Here is a 19,989-nt window from a genome sequence, read left to right as displayed (position 1 = left end):
GCCACCTGGGAAGGCTTTCTTGAGAATGAGTGAGTGAGTGAAGTCTCTCAGTCGTGTCCAATTCTTTGCGACCCCATGGACTGTAGCCCACCAGGCACCTCCGCAGCCCACCAGGTTCCTCCTTCCATGGGATTCTTCAGGCAAGAGTACTGGAGTGGGTTGCCATTTCCTTCTTCAGGGGATCTTCTCAACCCAGGGATTGAACCCAGGTCTCCTGCATTGCAGTCAGACGCTTTAACCTCTGAGCCACCAGGGAAGCCCCCTTCTTGAGAATAATTTACTATAAATACAGAGTTCTGTAATAACTAGCAGTTTTATTATTATTTTTTTAATATTTATTTGACTGAGCCAGGGGTCTTAGGAGGGGTAAGCGGGATCTGTAGTTGTGAAATGTGAGATCTAGTTCCCTGATCAAGGATTAAACCCAGGCACCTCTCTCCACGTTGGGAGCGTGGAGTCTTAGCCACTGGACCACCAAAGGAAGTCTTATTCTAACTTACACTGCATCTGCTTTGATTGCTTAATTTTGGTTCCCTTCTATACTATACAGTATGGTGCCAGCTTAGATCCTATATGGAGGAAAAACCATGACAGTTTTGAAACAGTCTCTGATCCTTCTGGCAATATAAAGGTACGGTACTCAGAGTACACGCTTTGGAGAAATCTGACAGCATTTTCAATAATAAACAAACTGTCGACTAAAAAAGTAGTTTACAACCTGAAAGCAGAGAGTGTTTTATTCGGTGGGAGAATCTTAGGACTTCAAGTCTAGGAGACAGGATCTCAGGTAGACCTGAGGGACTGCTCCAAGGAGGAGGGAGTCAGGCTACACCCAAGTTTGTAACAAAGGGGGCAGGCGCTTGAACATCAAAGATTATTGTTAAGGAAGGAAAACCAGATAGCAAGGTAAGGAGTTTATCATTCTTCTATGTATGGGAAGAAGCAAGAGTCTGGGATTTTTGAAGTCATTCCTTTCATATGCATCTCAGCTATCTGGGCCAGCATCTGTATCTGTTTTTTGACTTCTCACTGCCCTCCTCCCCTCACTCCCACCCAGCTCCTTGGCAATCACCATAGGGGGCATGGTGGCTTGTGCTGGATTGCAGGTATTGTTTTCCCCCTTGGGAGACTTCATTCACACTTGGAGGCCTGAAATCGCTAATAGCTGTTACATCCTTGTTTACTGATATTCCATTCCACAAAACTTAAAAAAATTCTTCCCCACTGAAAAACTAACAAAAAAAAACCTGGGAAAGAGACTTTCAGAACAATGTCTACAACACAAATAATATACACAAATAGCTTCCAAAATAACTTTTATTACTATATAAAAACAAGAAAAAAATAGATGCATATTTTTTCTACAAAATTACAAAATATTCAAGCTATTTAACATTTTTGCATAAATGTATTGAGATTAAAAAGGTAGATTTTAAACAGAGGAATCTTTCACACTTAAAGTTTTCAGGTACTTTGTAGAGGATAAAGAAGTTTTCATTCTTCTATACTTTCCTATGTGTAGCTCGAAGACATAGCAGTTACAGTTTTCTGTCAGTTATCTAAAAAAGGACATACAAAGATAAAAATTCCATCTTGCTGCAATAAAATTAGCAAAAAGCTTTACTTCAGGCTTTCAAATTTGGCAGTTGCGGTCTATCAGTTTTGCACTGGAATTTCCAACTCAGCAGGGAAAGAGCCTAATTAAAAGCAAGACATCCTCTTTATTTTGTCCTTTAGAAACAAAAATCACTTGTCAGTATTCCTGAAAAAGCGCGATTATCTCCTTTGTCATTTGATCATAAGGTCTGAGATACTGTTTCTAACCCGCACAGCTTAAATGAAACCAGGAGAAGAAAGGGAGGAAGGTACTTTGGAGGGTGGATTCAGTTTGACACAATGAGCACAGGAATTTGTACAGTTTTGATAACATTAATTTAAAAAGTATAATCATCTGAGTTTCTCAATAAACCCTTCGAGACAAAAGGCTTTAGTGTTGATTTAGATGCGTGTTAAAATTTAGCTTTTTTTCCTGAAATTATATTATGGGGTAAGGCAAGCCAGACTATCTCTGTAGATGATATAAGCTATAATTATTTGGGAAGATTTCAATCACTGTTTTGGAATTGACACCTAAGGCTTTCTTCTCCCGTGTTCTTTTTGTGGACTTTTTAATGAGATATTTTGGGGGGAGATGCTTTAGGTAGGAAATACCAGCTTTTGAAAGATAAAGGTATAATTATCATTAGAATAAAAGGTCCATTAAGAGAATCTCAAACAGAAAGGTTTCTAGATATATTTTACTATGCATTGTTTTCACAAAGGTTGAGAAAGAAAGAAAAGAAGTTCTTATAATATCTGTAAGATGAACCTCACATTAACCCACAAGAGGGATAAAATAAAGGGCTAAGATGAGGAGTGCTCCAATACTTCTCAATGGGGCAGCACAGCCTAGTGCCAAACCCATAATTAACTTTTCATTGATATCCTCTTTCCTGAACTGTATGAAATGGAATGGCAGCTTCAATTCTTGGGGTGGTCATTAACCCCTTGCCCCCCAAAATACCTGGAATTTTGTGCACCTCTATGTAATGAAACATCCATTTACCAAAATATGTTTCTGTGTGACAATTCAATTCCTCCTTCCACTTAGGACCCAAATTGCAGCAGGCTCTACTTCTACTGAATTTATATGCATATTGCATACATATATGCCAGGCACTGGGCTGGGCACTGGGGATCCCTATGACTATTGCCAAAATTTTGGAAACAGAATGAAGAAGACAACAGTGTTTTGGCGAGTGACTCGAATGATTATCATCAAATTTCAGGGATGTGATGAAGAGTAGCTCGTACTCAGTCTATGGGCATAATAACCAGTTACCCTAAAAGGAAATTAGCTAAACACCAAAAACGTTAAGTTTATTTGGTAGAAACAGTTTAAAATTGCAGGGAAACCAAAAATTAACCCTCAGATAAAAATGCATTGTTTCAGCATAGGCACCACTCTAGGTTTTACCAGGCTAGAGTCTATACAGAGATCTCACGCATGAAAACTATCATCTCTGAGTCTTAATTCACTACTGAGAACCCAAAACACAAGATAGCCCCGAGAATTCCATCCAAATCAGGAAGGACCCTAGCTTTTGCTCCCTGGGAAGGGCAGACCATGAAGTTCATCTCTCCTACCTCCAAACCCAAAGCTGTTTAGCAGCTAAGATTCTGAAGAACCAAATTGATAATTGATGAACTTTGAAAGCTATAGATGTTCTTGCCTAAACCTCTCTTTATTACCAAGACACAATTTTAAGATCAAAGGAGCATCAAGGTAAGCCATGGCTTGTTGGCAGTGGCAGGGTGCCCATGGTGAATCTCCAGGTAAGGGTAGGCCCTTTTCCTTGTTTATTTGAGGAATCTGCCTTGTAAACGGAGCCAGAAGGTAAATTTTAAAAACTCTACTGCATCCCACCAAATGAGGTTTATCCAAGGGTGGGTCAAAGCAGGTGTAAATTAGCAAGGGCTTCCCTAGTGGCTCAGAGAGTAAAGAATCCACCTGTAATGCAGAAGATCTGGGTTTGCTCCCTGGGTTGGGAAGATCCCCTGGAGAAAGAAATGGCAACCCACTCCAGGATTCTTGTCTGGAGAACCCCATGGACAGAGAAGCCAGGCAGGGACTTGGGGTCGCAGAGACACGACTGAGCAACTTAGGATGCATGCATGAAGACAACAATATGGTGAATCATGGACTGACCTGAGGTGCCAAAATGCCAGTTTTGGAGTCTCAGTTTCACTACTCATTAGCTGTGTGACCTTCAGGCAGGCTACTAACCTCTCTCAGATATCTCATCTGTAAAATGAAGATTTTAATGGTGCCTACTGCAAAAGTTATATCTGGGGATTGAATGAGCTAAGATTTATAAAGTGCTTAGGATAGTACTGGCACTTAGTAAGTTCTATGTTTAAAAACACCAGAAACTTGGGAGAAAGTGTTCTTTAAGGTTTGTAGAGCAGTTTATACTGCTTATGTATTCAGGTATATTCTCATCATAATTAGGTTTGGAATCTGGATCATAAAGTACACCAAACCCAAGGAAGCCTTGGGATTAAGTCAACTTGGAAAAACTTCTGGTCTGACCAGAGGAGACCTTCAGCTACCTACAGTCTTGTCACTGCTCCAAAGTGCCCTAAAATAAATCCTGCTCTCCAAGGCCAATCTAAGGACAAACCAGCCGGGGAGGGAGCAAAGGGCAGGTACAGGGAAAAGGGAGCCAGTTCCTTTCCTACATTTTTTTTCTGGGCTCTAGTCCTGATACCTGTGGAGCATTAACTCTGTCCCAGATAGTCATGATCTGATTCCAAAACTTTATAACTGGATTCCCAGAATAAACAGAAAATGACTACATGATAAGAGGCCAGGGAAACTGCCAGTTTATCAGATTTACCAACTGTAGACACATTTTGATCATTTGTTCTATGCAAGGCACTGTGCTAAATGCTTTGGTCCTCAACGAGAAAAAGGTAATATAAGCACAATTTATATCTACTGTTATTAATATTTACACTGATCATCTCCCTCTCAATTTTGGTAAGTTTATAAGCCTCAATCAATATAAACACTTTCAAGACATCCTATTTTTTGATTAGAATAAATATTGACTCTGTGGACCTCAATCATCTCACGGGTAAGTAGGAGAAGCTAAACTGGAGAGCTAGTTTTTTACACTGGAGTTATATGGCTACATTGCTACCCCATTTTACATGGTGGATCTCTGTCCAGCCTCATCAAGGGTGATGTTTCTTTTCCTTGCTGCTGCTTCACTGTTTAACTCCGAATCTGATTTGTCCACGTTGCCAAAGTTCATTGCCATGGAACTTTCCACTCCCTCTGGAGCACCTCCGTTTGGCTGAAGAAGGACAGAATTTGGTTCTTTAGGACGTTTCCATTGTGGTCTGGTGACTATCCAAAAAATGAGAGCCCCAAACACCAGAATCAGAAGGCCAAGGGTGTTTGTGAAAATACCTTCTGGTGGCAATGAACTGTATGAAGGATTTTTCCTATAGAAAAAGAGAGAGTATGTCCAGTTACAAACAGGGTGATACAGCAACATGCTAAACAGTCTTGAATTATTTGCTCAAAGGGCACACTGGTACAGTGTGTGTAAATTCAACATAAATTCCCTTAAAGCTTGATATTAAGAAATTCATATAATTCACTCAGTGGATTAGTACAAAACTGTTAAAAATTTCATAAAGTATGAAAATAATATAGCATCTAAAACATCTGTACCACTTAAAATCAAAAAAAGGATGATACAAAAATAGGTATATCATAATTAGTTAACATAAAACATGTATATCAAATTGTATATCATGTATATCATAAAACATGTATATCAATTGAAAGGGCATGTATAACTTCAAAGGTTGCTTTGTAAGAGTGGTACAATTTGTTGGACTGCTTGGTTTTTCTTTCAAGCATTATTAATGCTATATTACATGTATAACACATTTTTTAAAATAAATATTTAAATTTTTTATTTTCACCATTTAAAAAATTTTGTCACATTTATATTTGTCCAATGAGCAAGTATGTAATATTTTGTAGCTGAAGAATTGCAGTTAGGAAAACTATGAAACTTACAGGGCAAAAATCAGTTTCTCAGTCAATCCCATAAGTACAGTTGCAATCACTGTTCCAAAGATGAAAAGTCCGGAATAGACGTGTATGGGCATGAGAAGTGCTCGGAGAGAAAGTGGAGCCCAAGGAAGCAGAAAGACAAAAAAACCTAGGAGAAGCTAAACATAAAAAAATTCAGAGGTTATCAATTAATTGTAAGTTTTAACTGTTTTAAAATTATTGTTAGAGAAGCAATATGTGCACGAGAAAACATTTCATTTAGAACCAAGTTTCCCCATTCTAGTTCCACTCAAAACTGACACCTACTATGACTTTCTCAAGCATCTTTTCATAAAATTTCTATGACCAAACAAGCATATGTGTGTGTGTGTTTAAAGAGAAAGTGAGTTAGACATAGAAAATGAACTTATGGTTACCAAAGTTTAAAGGGTGGGGAGGAATAAATTAAGAGGATGGGATTAAAACATACTCCCTACTATACATAAGATAGATAACCAAAAAGGCCTATTGTATAGCACAGGGAATTATAGTCAATATCCTGTAATAACCTAAAATGGAAAGAATCTAAAAAAGAGTGTGTGTGTGTGTGTGTGGCGCGCGCACACGGTCTCCCCAGGTGGCGCTAGTGGTAAAAAACCCGCTTGCCAATACAGGAGATGTAAGGGATGTGGGTTCGATCCCTGAGTCAGGAAGATCCCCTGGAGAAGGGCATGGCAACCCACTCCAAGTATTCTTGCCTGGAGAATCCCATGGACAAAGGAGCCTGGCGGGCTATAGTCCATAGGGTCGCAGAGAGTTGGAGACAACTGAAGTACTTAGCACAGCACAGTACATGTGTGTGTGTGTGTGTGTGTGTGTGTGTGTATACACACACATATATATTTACATATAACTGAATCATCTTGCTGTATACCTGAAACTAACACAACATGTAAATCAATTATATTTCAATAAAAATTTTTTTAGAGAGAGAAAGAGGGAGTTTTTAAAAATGTAAGTGGGGTTTTATTGTACATATTTGTTCTGCATATTGCTTTTTTCTTTTTTTTTTTTTTTTGCTTTTTTCTCTTAACAGTATATCTTGGAGATCTTTTCGTATTAACTCATGTTAATCTAGTTTATTCTTTCTAATGGCTAATATTTTAAGACTAACAAATTATTCAGTTCCCTGTTACTGGACATTTCTATTTCCAGGTTTTTGCAGCCATTAATAAGGCTACAATGGACATTCTGATACTTAATTGTTCTTATCAGTTTCCGTAAGATTGCCAAGTAGGAAGGGAAGTAAAAGACTTTTAAGTCACTAAATCTAAGTACAATAGGACACATTTTGTCAGTACAACCTAAAGAAAGCTATGTGGAAAAAACATGACAATTTTTGTTTTTTTTTTTTTATGAGGAAGAAATGAATTCTGCAGAAAATTCTCTCCATCTCCTCAATAATTAAATCCTTACTGGGATACTTCTCTGCAGTGAAGACAGTAAGATTCTTACAGAAACTGAAGTCTGTTAATGCTTTCACATTTGTTTTATTGTCCCACACTCCTGCCCATTAAGGAATCACTTCGCCTCCAGAAAATAAAGATGACTTAATGACCACTGAGTTTAGAGGGGTATTTTTTTTTCAGCTATCTCTTTGGGATCTACCACCCTAACAAAACAACTATGAGAAGAGAGGAGAATGAGAAGAAACACTAGCATCACTGTTCATTTTTCCTGATTGAGATCAAAGGGGGATAGAGAAGAATGAAAACAGAAGGGGTTTGAAGCCCTAAAACACATTTAGAAATCAGCATAAAGGCAATAGTAATGAATGCAAAGTAACTGAAAATGCATTTTATAGGCTGGTTTGCATACTTTATTTTTCATTAACGTCACAAATGCCTGAATATATTAGAAAGGGTTCAGAGAGTCCTCCTTGGTGGTTCAGAGTGTTCCTAATCCTCCTTCAGTGCTCTTTAGTGATTGATTCTTTTAGTATTAATATCAAAGGGCAAGCATCCTAATGTACAGGTTGCACTTTCTATACAAAAATGGGGCTTAGGTGAGTGACTGCCAAGGATTTAGGACAAATATATTTCTATGAGTAAGTCACACTATCTTTTCTGTGACTAATCCATGGAAATATTTTTTTTTCCATATTCCTATTCTCCTGCCTCTTCTGAAATTTCTAAGATTCTTATTGTTTTAAATAATTCTTAATGTTTTCTCTTATTTCTTTCAGGATTTATCTTGTATGTCTCTTATAATCCCATAAAGCTCAATGATCTAAGTAGATGGAACATCGGACTTACAGGACTCCAGGGTGATTGCACTCTAAGTCTTACTTTTGCTATGAAAACATTTTTTTCAACATCAATTTATTTTTAAAAGTAAAAGAAAAAAAATTACAGGATGCTTATCTTTGATTAAAAGTGTTCCAAATTATGCAAATTTATAACATAAAGATGTATAGTTTATATTAATCATTCTTTATTTCCTTTTTCTAAGCATTTCTCTTTGGGCCCATGCTTGTCTTGTGGAACAATGTATCCCCCACAAGCTAGACAGGTATACAATGCATAATTGGTATTTAATTCTGTTGAAAAATGGATAAGTATTTTTCAACAGAGTTAAATGGGGTCCTGTAAGCAAATTTCTGATGTCCCATCTACTTATATCATTGAGCTTTACGGGATTATAAGAGACACACAAGATAAATTCTGAAAGAAATAAGAGAAAACAGTAAGAATCATTCAAAACAATAAGAATCTTAGGAATCTCAGAAGAGGCAGGAGAATAGGAATATGGAAAAAATATATTTCCATGGATAAATCGTGAATAAAATTTCAATGACATAAAATGATATTCTGAACCATGAAGGTGTTAATGATCTATAGCTGAAATGAAAAAGGTCATCTTCAGGTTGTAAAGGAGCCTACCACAAGACTTCCAGTTTTAATAACAACAGTTGACTTGTGTCATTCTAGTACGCTAAGCCCTAGGCTGAGCCTTTCGATGCATTATTTGTCCGTGGTTCCTATGATGTTGTGAAGGATGTATGAAAGTCTTACTGAGCAAACTAAGCCCAGAAAAGTTCAATAACAAGTCCAAAGGTCACAAATTACAAATGAATGAAACTGATTCAAACTGAGGTCTTCCGGATTCCAAGTCCTGTGTTCATAAATACTACCAGATATTTGGATGTAAGCAAGGAAAAAGTCAGGGACCACATTTTCTCCTGTTAAACAAAAGTTATAAAGTTGTGATGTGGCATTTCTGAGAAGCCTAGTTAGTACGCAGATAAAACAATAAGAGATAAGAATCTGAATATTTCAGAGAGCAAAAGAGAATCTTGAAACAATTAAAAATGTTTTCAATTTACCCAAGTTTAATATTAGAATATCCATTGATGTAACTGACTACGTTAACAGATTAAAGAGGAAAAACCGAAGTCACATCTCAACATACACAAAAAACATCCAATAAAATTCTACATTCATTCATGATTTCAGGTCTTCCCTGGTGGCTCAGATGGTAAAGAATCTGCCTGCAATGTGGGAGACCTGGGTTCAATCCCTGGGTTGGGAAGATCCCCTGGAGAAGGGAAGCGCTACCCACTCCAGCATTCTGGCCTGGAGAATTCCATAGACTGTATAGTCCATGGGGTCACTAAGACTCAGACGTGACTGAGCGATTTTCACTTTCATGATTTCAAAAGAAAAACAAAACCAATTCACAAACTGGAATAAGAGAAAATGTGAAGCATCTGTACTGAATAGTGAAATATTAGAAGTATCCTCTTCAAAAAAAGAACAGTTCAAAGATTCTTATCTCTACCTCTATTTTATACCCTGTAAATACTTCTATATACTTCTGTGTACTTCAACAGCTTCCCTGGTGGCTCAGTTGTAAAGAATCTGCCTGCCAGTGCAGGAGATGTGAGTTTGATGCCTGGGTCAGGAAGATCCCTGGAGAAGGAAATGGAAATCCACGCCAGTATTCTTACCTGGAAAATCCCATGGACTACAGTCCATAGGGTTGCAAAAGAGTTGCACACAACTGAATGACTAAATGACAACAAAAATATACTTTAATACTTCTATACTCTTCAATTCCACTGGCTTGGATGCAGAGAAAAAGAGACAAAACTGGCAGTGCAGATAAATGGCAAAGACAGGGACAATTCAATAAATGGTGCTGGGGAAAGAGCTTATCAATCTGGAGAAAAAATGAAGTTAGATAACAATATCTCATCATGAACTAACAATTCTAGATGAATTAAGTATACTTCATATCAAAGACAAAACTTTAATACTCTTTTAATAGAAAACATAAAAGAAATTAATATTTCCAATAATATTATTGTAATGTAACCTCTTGGCTATTCACAGGTTTTTCTCTTCGACCAACTGTTCTCAAATATTAGTGTGTATCTGAGTCACTTGCAGGGACCATGAAAGCACATATTGCAGGGCCCACCCACCTTCCCCCTCCCCCACCCTCCATCGTTGAGTTTTTGATTTAGGAGGTCTGGAGTAGAACCTGAGAACTGGTTTGTTTTGACCTCACGGTACAGAAGGATTTCATAAACAAGTCATCAAAACAAAACAAAAAATGATAACCTAAAGGAAAAGATGATTAATTTGCTTCACTAAAATTAAGAATTTCTATTCATCAAAAAATGCTAAGAGAAAATACAAGCCTCAATGCTTGAAGATATATATAATACATATAAATGAACAGGAATCTGACACAGAATACCTACAAACCTTTAAGAAAAAGGAAAACAAACTCATTGTTTAAATGCACAAAAGACACAAACAGGTATCTTTTTTTAGAGGTGAACCCTGAGTAACCAGTGAAATAAACAAGAAAATCACAAGACATCATTTTATACCCACCACTTTGGCAATACTTAAAAAGTGAGAAGAGGATGCATGTTGGCAACAATGTGCCATATGTGAACTCTTATTTGCTGCTGACAGCAACATAATTGGAAACACTTTGGAAAACAAGTTGACACTATTTTAGACTGAGCATACAACTGTTATTGTAAGAATACCGCCAGAGAAACCTTTGCATATGAGGGCCAAGAGATGTGTATGTGAATGATCAATTCAGCATTGTCAGAAACAGAATACAACTCAAAATCATCTAAAAGTGTAATAGCAGGAGAATAGATAAGTAAATGTGTGGCCTATTTATGCAGCAGAATACAAAAGTAGAAATGATTAAACTACAGCTAGAGGAGTCAGTATAGTTGAATCGATAGAATGAAAAAAATTGTAATCAAATACTTAATGATACTGTTTCTTAAAAAAATAAAAAATACAAAGTAAACAACATATTGTTTGAGAATTTACAGCATGTGGTAAAATTACAAAGAAAAACAGGAATGAGAAAAAGGTTCTGGAAAACGGTTACCTGCAGGAGTTAGGATAGGTAGAAAAATGTGGGATCAAGTTGAGGGGGAGAGGGGTTCTATGTTTTGTAAATTAAGGTGGATAGTGGAATTATGAGAGTTAATTTTATTATGATTCATAACTTCTACATACACACACACACACTGGCTTGTTTTTTTTTTTTTTTTAAATCCCCCATAGGCTAGATGTCACAAGTAGAAAAAAAGAGCCTACAATTTGAAATGCTTTGCAATTCATAGACAAACACAGGAAGCGTGAAGACTTTCAGCTTGTTTTGGTTGTATTGCTTTGTTGCTAGCCCCCTTTCTTGCTTCTTTTCATTTATTGAAACAGCCTGGACCCTGGCTTCATTTGGCCGGTAAATCTTGACTTTATAAAGTGGTTAAACCAAAGTTCAAGATCACTAAGGTAATCTCTTGACAATCTCTTCCATGCTCTTCATACTCTGTGGTAGGTTTGTTTACTGAGTTGGTCTTGGGAAGAATGCAAACAGACCTCACAAACGTGGATGAATGGCCTGCACACAATTATACTTTGCAATTGAAGTGCACAACAGTTGGCGGCTGTGCAAGTGAGCAGCAAGCAGGCTGCTATAGCTGCTCCAAGAGGGGGGGACTTCCTGTTCTCCACCTACAAGCGGCAGCTCCGAGAACCTCCACTTACGGAGAGTTCGTCCTGATTCACGGAGAAAATGGTTCCCCTTTTTACTTCTAACTTAATCTGACAGAGGCACATCTCTGTCAAAGCATGTTTTCGTGGTTCATGAATTTTTACAACTAAGAATAGGGAGGAATCTTTGTAAATCTTAACAAGAAAGAGGCTTGAAAGTGAAAGTGAAGTCGTGTCAGGCTCTTTGCAACCCCATGGACTGTAGCCTACCAGACTCCTCCGTCCATGGGATTTTCCAGGCAAGAGTACTGGAGTGGGCTGCCATTTCCTTCTCCAGGGGGTCTTCCCAACCCCAGGAATCGAACCCAGGTCTCCTACATTGCAAGCAGACGCTTTACCGTCTGAGCCACCAGGGAAGCCTAAGAAAGAGGCTTAGCTCCTATCAAAAGCAAAGAAAGCAAACTTAGAATTGGTTTCTTTCCATGGGGATAGGAAATATTCTTTCGTTTAATTTCTTCCTGAGAACATCTGGGTGATCTCTTCTGTCACTTCTTCAGGGAAGCAATGCAAGTAACTTAAAAACAGCTTGGATGCAATAACCGAATAAAGTTGGAATGTAGTCATCTTTCCCAGAAAAGGAATAGGAAGGAAATGGTTCATCTGGTCTCCAAACAACCAACCAGAAGTTACCACACATGACATGAATATTCACAACCTGATTTGAGGGAACACTGTTTGCTTATTTAGTTTTAAAAATTGTGTATATATGATCTTTTGTGACATGTGATTTACTTATATTTTAAGACAAAAGAGCCACAAGTTCAAGCAAGAAAAACAAGACGCATTTAAAAATTTAATACCCTCCCCCAGAACAAATAATTCCCCAACAACCCCACAATGGTATTCTGGTATATTCTCCCATAACTTTCTTTACCCATCTACACATAAATGCTTTTTTCCCTTTCTTTCCTCCCCCCTTCTCAAATGACACTTTACCATACACATTATTCTTCAGTATTTTTTTACATTGAAGAACATATAGGAGATGCAAGAGATGCTGGGTTCAATCCCAGGGTCAGGAAGATCCTCCGGAGAAGGAAATGGCAACCCACTCCAGTATTCTTGCCTGGAGAATCCCATGGACAGAGAAGCCTGGCAGGCTATAGTCCATGGGGTCACAAAGAGATACAACTGAGCATGCATACATATCACACACTAGACAGAACTACATTCTTTGTAATAGCTGTGTCATATTCAACAGATTTACCACAGGTTCTTATTGATGGTCATTTAGTTTGCTTCCCATTTCCTGCAAGCACTGCTGCACTAAAAATCCTTTTTTAGAGTTCCTTTTGTGACAGCATTTTATTTCTGATCTCCCCAAATGTGGGACTGCTAGGTTAAAGAGTAAGTATATATGTTACAATGTTGTGTAAAAGTATATATATATTTTAAAAAAAAATAATAGATATTAACAAACTACTTCCCTAATTTGGTGGCAATTCACTTTTCCATAAGCAGTGTAGGAGCGTACCCTTACCTCTCACCTCTATGCCAGCAATGGATATCATTATTGTTCTGTCTATTCCATGGGAGGAAAATTACATTTTATTGTTATTTTAACTTACATTTCTCTAATTTCTTAGTGAGGTTGGACATTTTCTCATATGCTCATTGGTGATTTAATTCTTTCTTATCTGAACTGTCCAAATCTTTTGTTCATAATTCTATTAGGTTGACTTTTTAATTATTGATTTTTAGGAGTTGTTTTGTATATTAAACACATTAAGCCTTAACACATAACAAGATTACTCCCCATATCTCCTTGAGCAGTTCCTGGTGATTTATTATCTTTGGTCACATATACAAACAGTCCTCTATAGCCCCAGGTTCAGAATCCATAAATTCCACCAACCAGAGATAAAAAAAAAAAATGTTCAGAAAAATAACTGCAGAAAGTTCCGAAAAGCAAAACATGAATTTGCCATAGACCAGGAAATATTTATATAGGATTTACATTGTATTCACATAGCATTTACATTGTATTAGGTATTGTAAGTAATCTACAGATGATTTAAAGTATATGGGAGAATGCATATAGGTTATATGCAAATATGTGCTTAGTCACTCAGTCGAGTCCCACTCTTTGCAACTCCATGGACTGTAGCCCACCAGGCTCTTCTGTCCATGGGGATTCTCCAGGCAAGAATACTGGAGTGGGTTGCCATGCCCTCCTGCAAGGGATCTTCCCAGCCTAGGGATCAAACCCAGGTCTTCCTCATTGCAGGCTGATTCTTTACCATCTGAGCCACCAGGCAAGTCCTGTATGCAAATACCACACCAATTTTTACAAGAAGCTTGAGTATCTTTGGAATTTGGTATCTGAGAGGGTCCTGGAACCAATCCCCCAAAGATATTAAGAGATGAAAATAATTTTTAAAAAATTTATGTACCCATATATGTCTTTCTTTTCCTTCTAGATTTCTTGTCAACCTTATAGCCTGCCCTACCTCAGTATTATACAGATTACATGCTTTTTAATTTTCTTTTTCTCTTTTGATTTTGGATTTTTTTATATCCATATCTTTAATCTACTGTATCTGGTATCTTTTTTTTCTTTTGTGTGATATACATAGTCTTTTTGTTTGGTTTCCTTCAAATGGGCAGTCAGTTATGATGATAACATTGATTAAATAAGCATTCTTTCCCTGGTAAATTAAAATACTATAATGTCATAGAAAAAGTTATTATATATACTGTCTGTCTTCTGTGTTCTGGCCATGAATATATTTTGTTTATTCCTGTGGGAATACCTTGTTTTGAATAAAGCAGGTCTCCCTGCACTTCAAAATTTTCTTGGTTATCCTTGGGCACTTATTCTTTTGCATAAAGTTTAAAATTCTCATTGGGTTTAAAATTATAATAAAAATACAGTTGAAGAAGGAAGAATGTTTCTATATTAATTTTTCTCTCTCAGCAGCATGGTATTCCTCTCTTCATACCATATTTTCTGGTTTTTGGTAGAATTTTATAGTACTGCACTGTAAAATTTACAGGATTCTACTTCCTATTCTAAGTGGTTATTTGTAGTATAGGGAAAAGTCATTGGATTCTGTTGGCTATCTTTTACCAGATACTTTTCCAAATTCTTTCATAATTTAGTCATCTCTTGGATTTCTAGATATCATATGATCTGAAAACAGGAAAAAGGGTCACAAATTTTGTATTATTTATATGTATTTTTTTCATTAGCTGTACATTAGCTAAAACCTCTAAAATGAAATTGAATACAAAGGTTGCAAACATCAGTGTTTTATTTTTTAATGGAAATGTCTTCAGTATTTCAGAGTTTAAGCTTATGTTTGCTGTTAGATGTTGGTAAAGGTGTTTATTACTAAAGCTGCCTCCTTAGATATGAAGTATGCAGTACACAATGGGGCCACGTTGAAGAAGAGCTTGTTTCCTCCCAGTGTACTGGATTGGTTTAAAGTATTAGTTCCTTGTAGGTCAAAGTATAAAACAATCTGGAACTGCTAAGCTGCTAAGTCACTTCAGTCGTGTCCGACTCTGTGCGACCCCATAGACAGCAGCCCACCAGGCTCCCCTGTCCCTCAGATTCTCCAGGCAAGAACACTGGAGTGGGTTGCCATTTCCGTCTCCAATGCATGAAAGTGCAAAGTGAAAGTGAAGTCGCTCAGTTGTGTCTGACTCTTAGCGACCCTATGGACTGCAGCCTACCAGGCTCCTCTGCCCATGGGATTTTCCAGGCAACAGTACTGGAGTGGGTTACCATTGCCTTCTCCTAATGTCTTTTTTAAATGATAGATTTCAAATGACCTGACGAATTGCTTATAATGTTATTGGTCTGCTTAGGTTTTCTAATTCCTCTTGGGTCAACTTGTTAGTTTATACTTGGCAAGAAAATAATCATTTTTTCTTTAAGATTTTAAAGAATATTACCATATTATTAAAATTTAATAAACTGTCCTAATTTTAAAATATTATTTGTATCTGTGATTATATTTTTAAAATTCTGAATGATGTGTATATTATGCTTTTTCTCAATCAGATTTGCAGTGGTTTATCTATTTTTATCCTGGGCTTCCTAGGTGGTGCTAGTGGTAAAGAACACACCTACCAATGCAGTAGACGTAGGAGATATGGGTTCAATCCCTGGGTTGGAAAGATCCCCTGGAGGAGGACATGGCAACCCACTCCAGTATTCTTGCCTGGAGAACACGATGGACAGAGAAGCCTGGTGGGCTACAGTCTATAGTCGCGAAGACTTGGACACAACTGAAGCAATTTGCACACGTGCACTTTTATTTTATTCTACTTGTTTTAAAGAACCAGCTTTTCATTTTATCTATAATTTCTTCTATTTTTTTTTAAATTTATGGTTCTGATAGGCTAAATCATGCCTTTTCCCAAAGATGTCTACAACTTAATCCCTGCAAGCTATGAATACATTATAGTAGCAAAAGACACTTTCCTGATGTAATTAAGGTTATGGATGCTTCTGATTGGGGAAAAACCCTGGATTATATGGGCAGCCCAATCTAATCACATAAACCCTTTCAAAAGCAGAGAACTTTGGCTGGAGGAAGAAGAGATGAAGAGGAGAAAGAGGGAGAAGTCAGAGAGATTCCAAGCCAGTTTGATGGAGGGGGGCCATGTGCAAGGAACAGAGTGAGAAGCTAGGAACAGCCCTGAGCTAATAGCCAGTGAAAGACTAGCACCTCAGTCTTACAAGCACAAGGAACTAGATTCTGCCAACAACCTGACCTATTTTGCAAGTTGATTCTACCCTAGAGTCTTTCTATAAAAAGCCCAGGCCAGCTAACACCTTGACTTTGGCCTTGTGAGACCCTGAGCAGAGAAACCAGCCAAGCCAACATGGATTTCTGATGTGCAGAAACTGTGAGGTAATATATTTGTATTGTTTTAAGCCCCCATGTTTGTGGTAAATTGTTACGGCAACAACAGAAAATAATACAATTGTTCACAGATTTTTTTTGGATGGGAGGGAGGGGGTCTTTACTATTCCTTGTATATTTTGCTGTTCTTTTTTATTTCCTTTTTTTCCCTTGTTTTACTGAGATATAAACAATCTTTTATTTTCTTAAGTGAATACTTCATTTATATATTTTAAGTTTTTCTTTCCAATAAATAAACACATTTAAGCCTATATTCCTCTGAGAACCATTTTATCTAAGACCCCAAAATTTTAGAATAAATATTCTCTTTTTTGCTAATTCCGATATATTTCTTGCTGCTGCTGCTAAGTCACTTCAGTCGTGTCTGACTCTGTGCAACCCCATAGACGGCAGCCCACCAGGCTCCCCCATCCCTGGGATTCTCCAGGCAAGAGTACTGGAGTGGGTTGCCATTGCCTTCTCCAATGTATATTTCCTAATCTTACATATTAAGATATAGAGCACAGCATAAAATTAGTTTTCAGAAATTCCAGTTTAAAAGATCTAGTGTAAGAAACTTTGTTTTCATTTTAAAAGCTTTTTATTGTTATACAAGAAATGCATCTATATTTAGAAGATGCAGAAAGTGAAAAGAAAAATAATCAACTAGAACACAGCCCCATAGAGATCATCAGCATTAACATTCTGATACATCTTTGCAAGTGTTCAGAGAATGCTTTGGTGTATAACTAACTTAGTAAAGGCATTTCATCTAATCCATTTTAACTTTGTACTCAGAAGCACAGAACCCTCTCACAGGGAAGCTACACAGAGTTGGGGTGGGTGGTTTCCATTCGGCTTCTCAGAGACACGGCCCTCCACCGAGGATGCTCAAACACAGGTGAGTGATGATGGGGATGTTGCGGAGGCAGCAGAAGCAAGTGGGGAGGGCTCAGGATTGGCAAGACCAGGACCTGAGTCCTAGCTCTGCCACCTGTTCTTCCTCAGTGACCGTAAAGGTTATCTCACTTAAGGGGTTACAGGAGGTAAGCAGAATGCTGTCTGCTTAATGCACAGTGGTATCTGCAGAATGCGCTCTGGCTCTCCTTTACTGCGTCCTGGTGTGGCCCACAGGAGGTGAGGCAAAGTGAGGGGAACCGACAGCTGAAAGCAGAACAGCGAGCTGAGAAAGTCCCGAAAAGATGCTAGTAGGCCAAGGGGACCCCCAAAGCAACTGAGGGATGTCCCCTGCTCGTACCATCCTACTCTGAAGGGAAAGGGCCCACTGGCTGCAGCAGAGGAGGACACTGTCTTCCAGATGAGAACACTGAGGGAAAATCAACTTTGAGGGCAGGAGATCTGGGCTCGGCTCGGCCATCCAGTATGGCATCTTTTCCTTGTTCCTTCTTGATCAGGAAGATCATGTTTGATATAGGATTTTCCCCATGCTCCCCTCTTGTCTGGCACCTTTCAATCCCCTGATCCTTATCTCCTGGCATGCTAATCCAAATTAAATAATTAATAGTGTCCGTATAGCTAGCAACTTCTATTTAGTTAAAATTAAAGAAGACTTAAGGCTTTAAAATCCTTACTTAAGAAGAAGAAAAATGACAAACAAATGTCTTCTAAGAGATCCCTATTTAAAAAGGTCATACATTCATATATTCTAAGATATGCCTTGAGGCTTTACAAACTCACTCCCATTTCTTCTCCTATATCCACAGGAAAGTAAGTTCACAATGATGTCCCAATCAGGAGTTGGATATATGTACTAAGGAAGGGAAATGAATTGACATAGTTTACAAAGATTTTTCAACAAAATGGTTAACACCAAAACCTTAAAAAATTAACCTTTACTTTTGTGACCTTGAACAGCCAAATTCCTATCTCACTCCCTTAACATGTTTAAAAATAGTGCTCTCAAGAGTATGTGTTTTTAATAAATAAAGACATTTAATGAGTGAAATGAAAATTAAAAAATCACTGAGCCTTCAAAATCTAACAAAGATGTAAAAATTCATCTCTTTACTCATAAACTTATAGAAATGACAGGGAATGTGGGGAAGAAATATCGAGCTCTTGCCTGTGCTAGTTCATCCAGCACATGGAATTTAGAGTGCGAACGATGGCAGCCTCGAAATGAAGAGATGGCACTTTCTCAACATACATATGTCCATATTTAAAACCTCACAATCATGCTCAAAACTGAATTCTGGTGCCCCCTCAAGGGAAAATACTTACAATGGAAACAAACTGAATGATGACTAGTGGAAATGAAATGACTTCCAAGAAACTATGAAAAACAGAAAACATCGACAGTATCTGAATTGTTTAACTTTTTGTATCTTGTTTAGAAATACACTGAGATACTGACCTGTAAAATGTAGAGAATGACAGCTGTCAGTCCAACCCAGCTGTGCAGACTGTACATATTGGGGATCTTCTTGGCATTGTGGAAATCAAAAACAGCCACCAGAGAAATAATTGCAAGAATGGCAGCAACAGTGTTTAGCCCTGCATGGATGGATTTCATCAGGAGCTTGCTGCATTTCCAAGTCCATGGCAGTCTGTATACAATGATGGCTGAAGAGAGAAAAAAGGGCACAGAATGTAGTGTTGCTGTTCTTTTAACCAACACAAGATGAATATTTTGACGCAGTGAACACTCCCTTCTATGAAACCCTTTTCTGTTAACTTTGGCTTCTCCTCTCTTCCCTGCCTCTCAGTGGTTCCTTCTTAAGCTCTTTGCTGGCATCTTCTTTACTCCCAACTTACGAATGAACCTTGATGCCTCTCAGGCTCAGTCTTAGGATTTTTTCCTCTCTCTGTGGGTGATCTCATTCAGTCTCTCACTAAAATGCTACCTCCATGGTTGGGACTCCAAAATTCTCATCTCCAGCCCAGAACTTTCTTCTGAACTCCAGACCTACATATTCCAATGGCTTCTTGACATCTCTACATAGATGCCTCTCAAATATCTCAAACTCAACATGTCCCAAACTAAATTCCTAATCTTATGGTCTGGTTTCTTCATATAAGTGCCTTAATTTGACAAGAAAAAGACAGGCTAAAGAATAGAAAAAATAAGCGCAAAGATTTAAATAGACGAAAGAGTATTTCTAAGTATTTCATAAAAGAGTATATCCAAGTGATGAGTAAGCATAATTAAGATATCAACTTCGTTGATCAACAGAGAAATGAGAATACCTCTATCACACGTCTGAATGGCTGAACACGGAAAATACTGAGTACTGGAGAGGCTATGAAACAACAAAACTCTCATGCTCTGCTGCTGAGAGTTTAAAGGAGAACAAACACTTGGGAAAACTAGCAGTATCTACTTAAGCTAAACTTATGCATACCTTTTGTTGTTATTTAGTTGCTCAAGGCTGTATATTGTCTCCCTGCTTATTTAACTTATATG

The 19,989-nt window shown here is 37.7% G+C and overlaps 1 protein-coding gene across 2 annotated transcripts in view; it reads right to left on the bottom strand.

Moving 5' to 3' along the window:
- Window positions 1-1,299: 1,299 nt before the first annotated feature.
- The window catches only part of CYBRD1 (cytochrome b reductase 1), a 34,891-nt gene continuing 16,201 nt past the window's right edge, over window positions 1,300-19,989 (bottom strand). Inside the window, exons 2-4 of one of the 2 annotated variants that reach the window (XM_086358031.1) lie at window positions 18,940-19,148; window positions 5,639-5,793; window positions 1,300-5,052 (exon numbers count right to left, since the gene is read on the bottom strand). In XM_086358031.1, coding sequence (XP_086214157.1) covers window positions 4,752-5,052; window positions 5,639-5,793; window positions 18,940-19,148 — 665 coding nt within the window. In that variant the 3' untranslated portion in view covers window positions 1,300-4,751. Of the gene's footprint in view, window positions 5,053-5,638; window positions 5,794-17,143; window positions 17,730-18,939; window positions 19,149-19,989 lie in introns of those variants that run through there. The other variant, XM_086358042.1, reaches the window with a different exon arrangement.

This window comes from Bos grunniens, chromosome 2, assembly GCF_055505025.1.
Source record: "Bos grunniens cultivar Pamir isolate PY7600 chromosome 2, Bosgru_T2T1.0, whole genome shotgun sequence".
NCBI lineage: Eukaryota > Metazoa > Chordata > Mammalia > Artiodactyla > Bovidae > Bos > Bos grunniens.
Note: the sequence above shows the minus strand (reverse complement) of the source record. Positions and strands in the feature narration are given on the sequence as shown.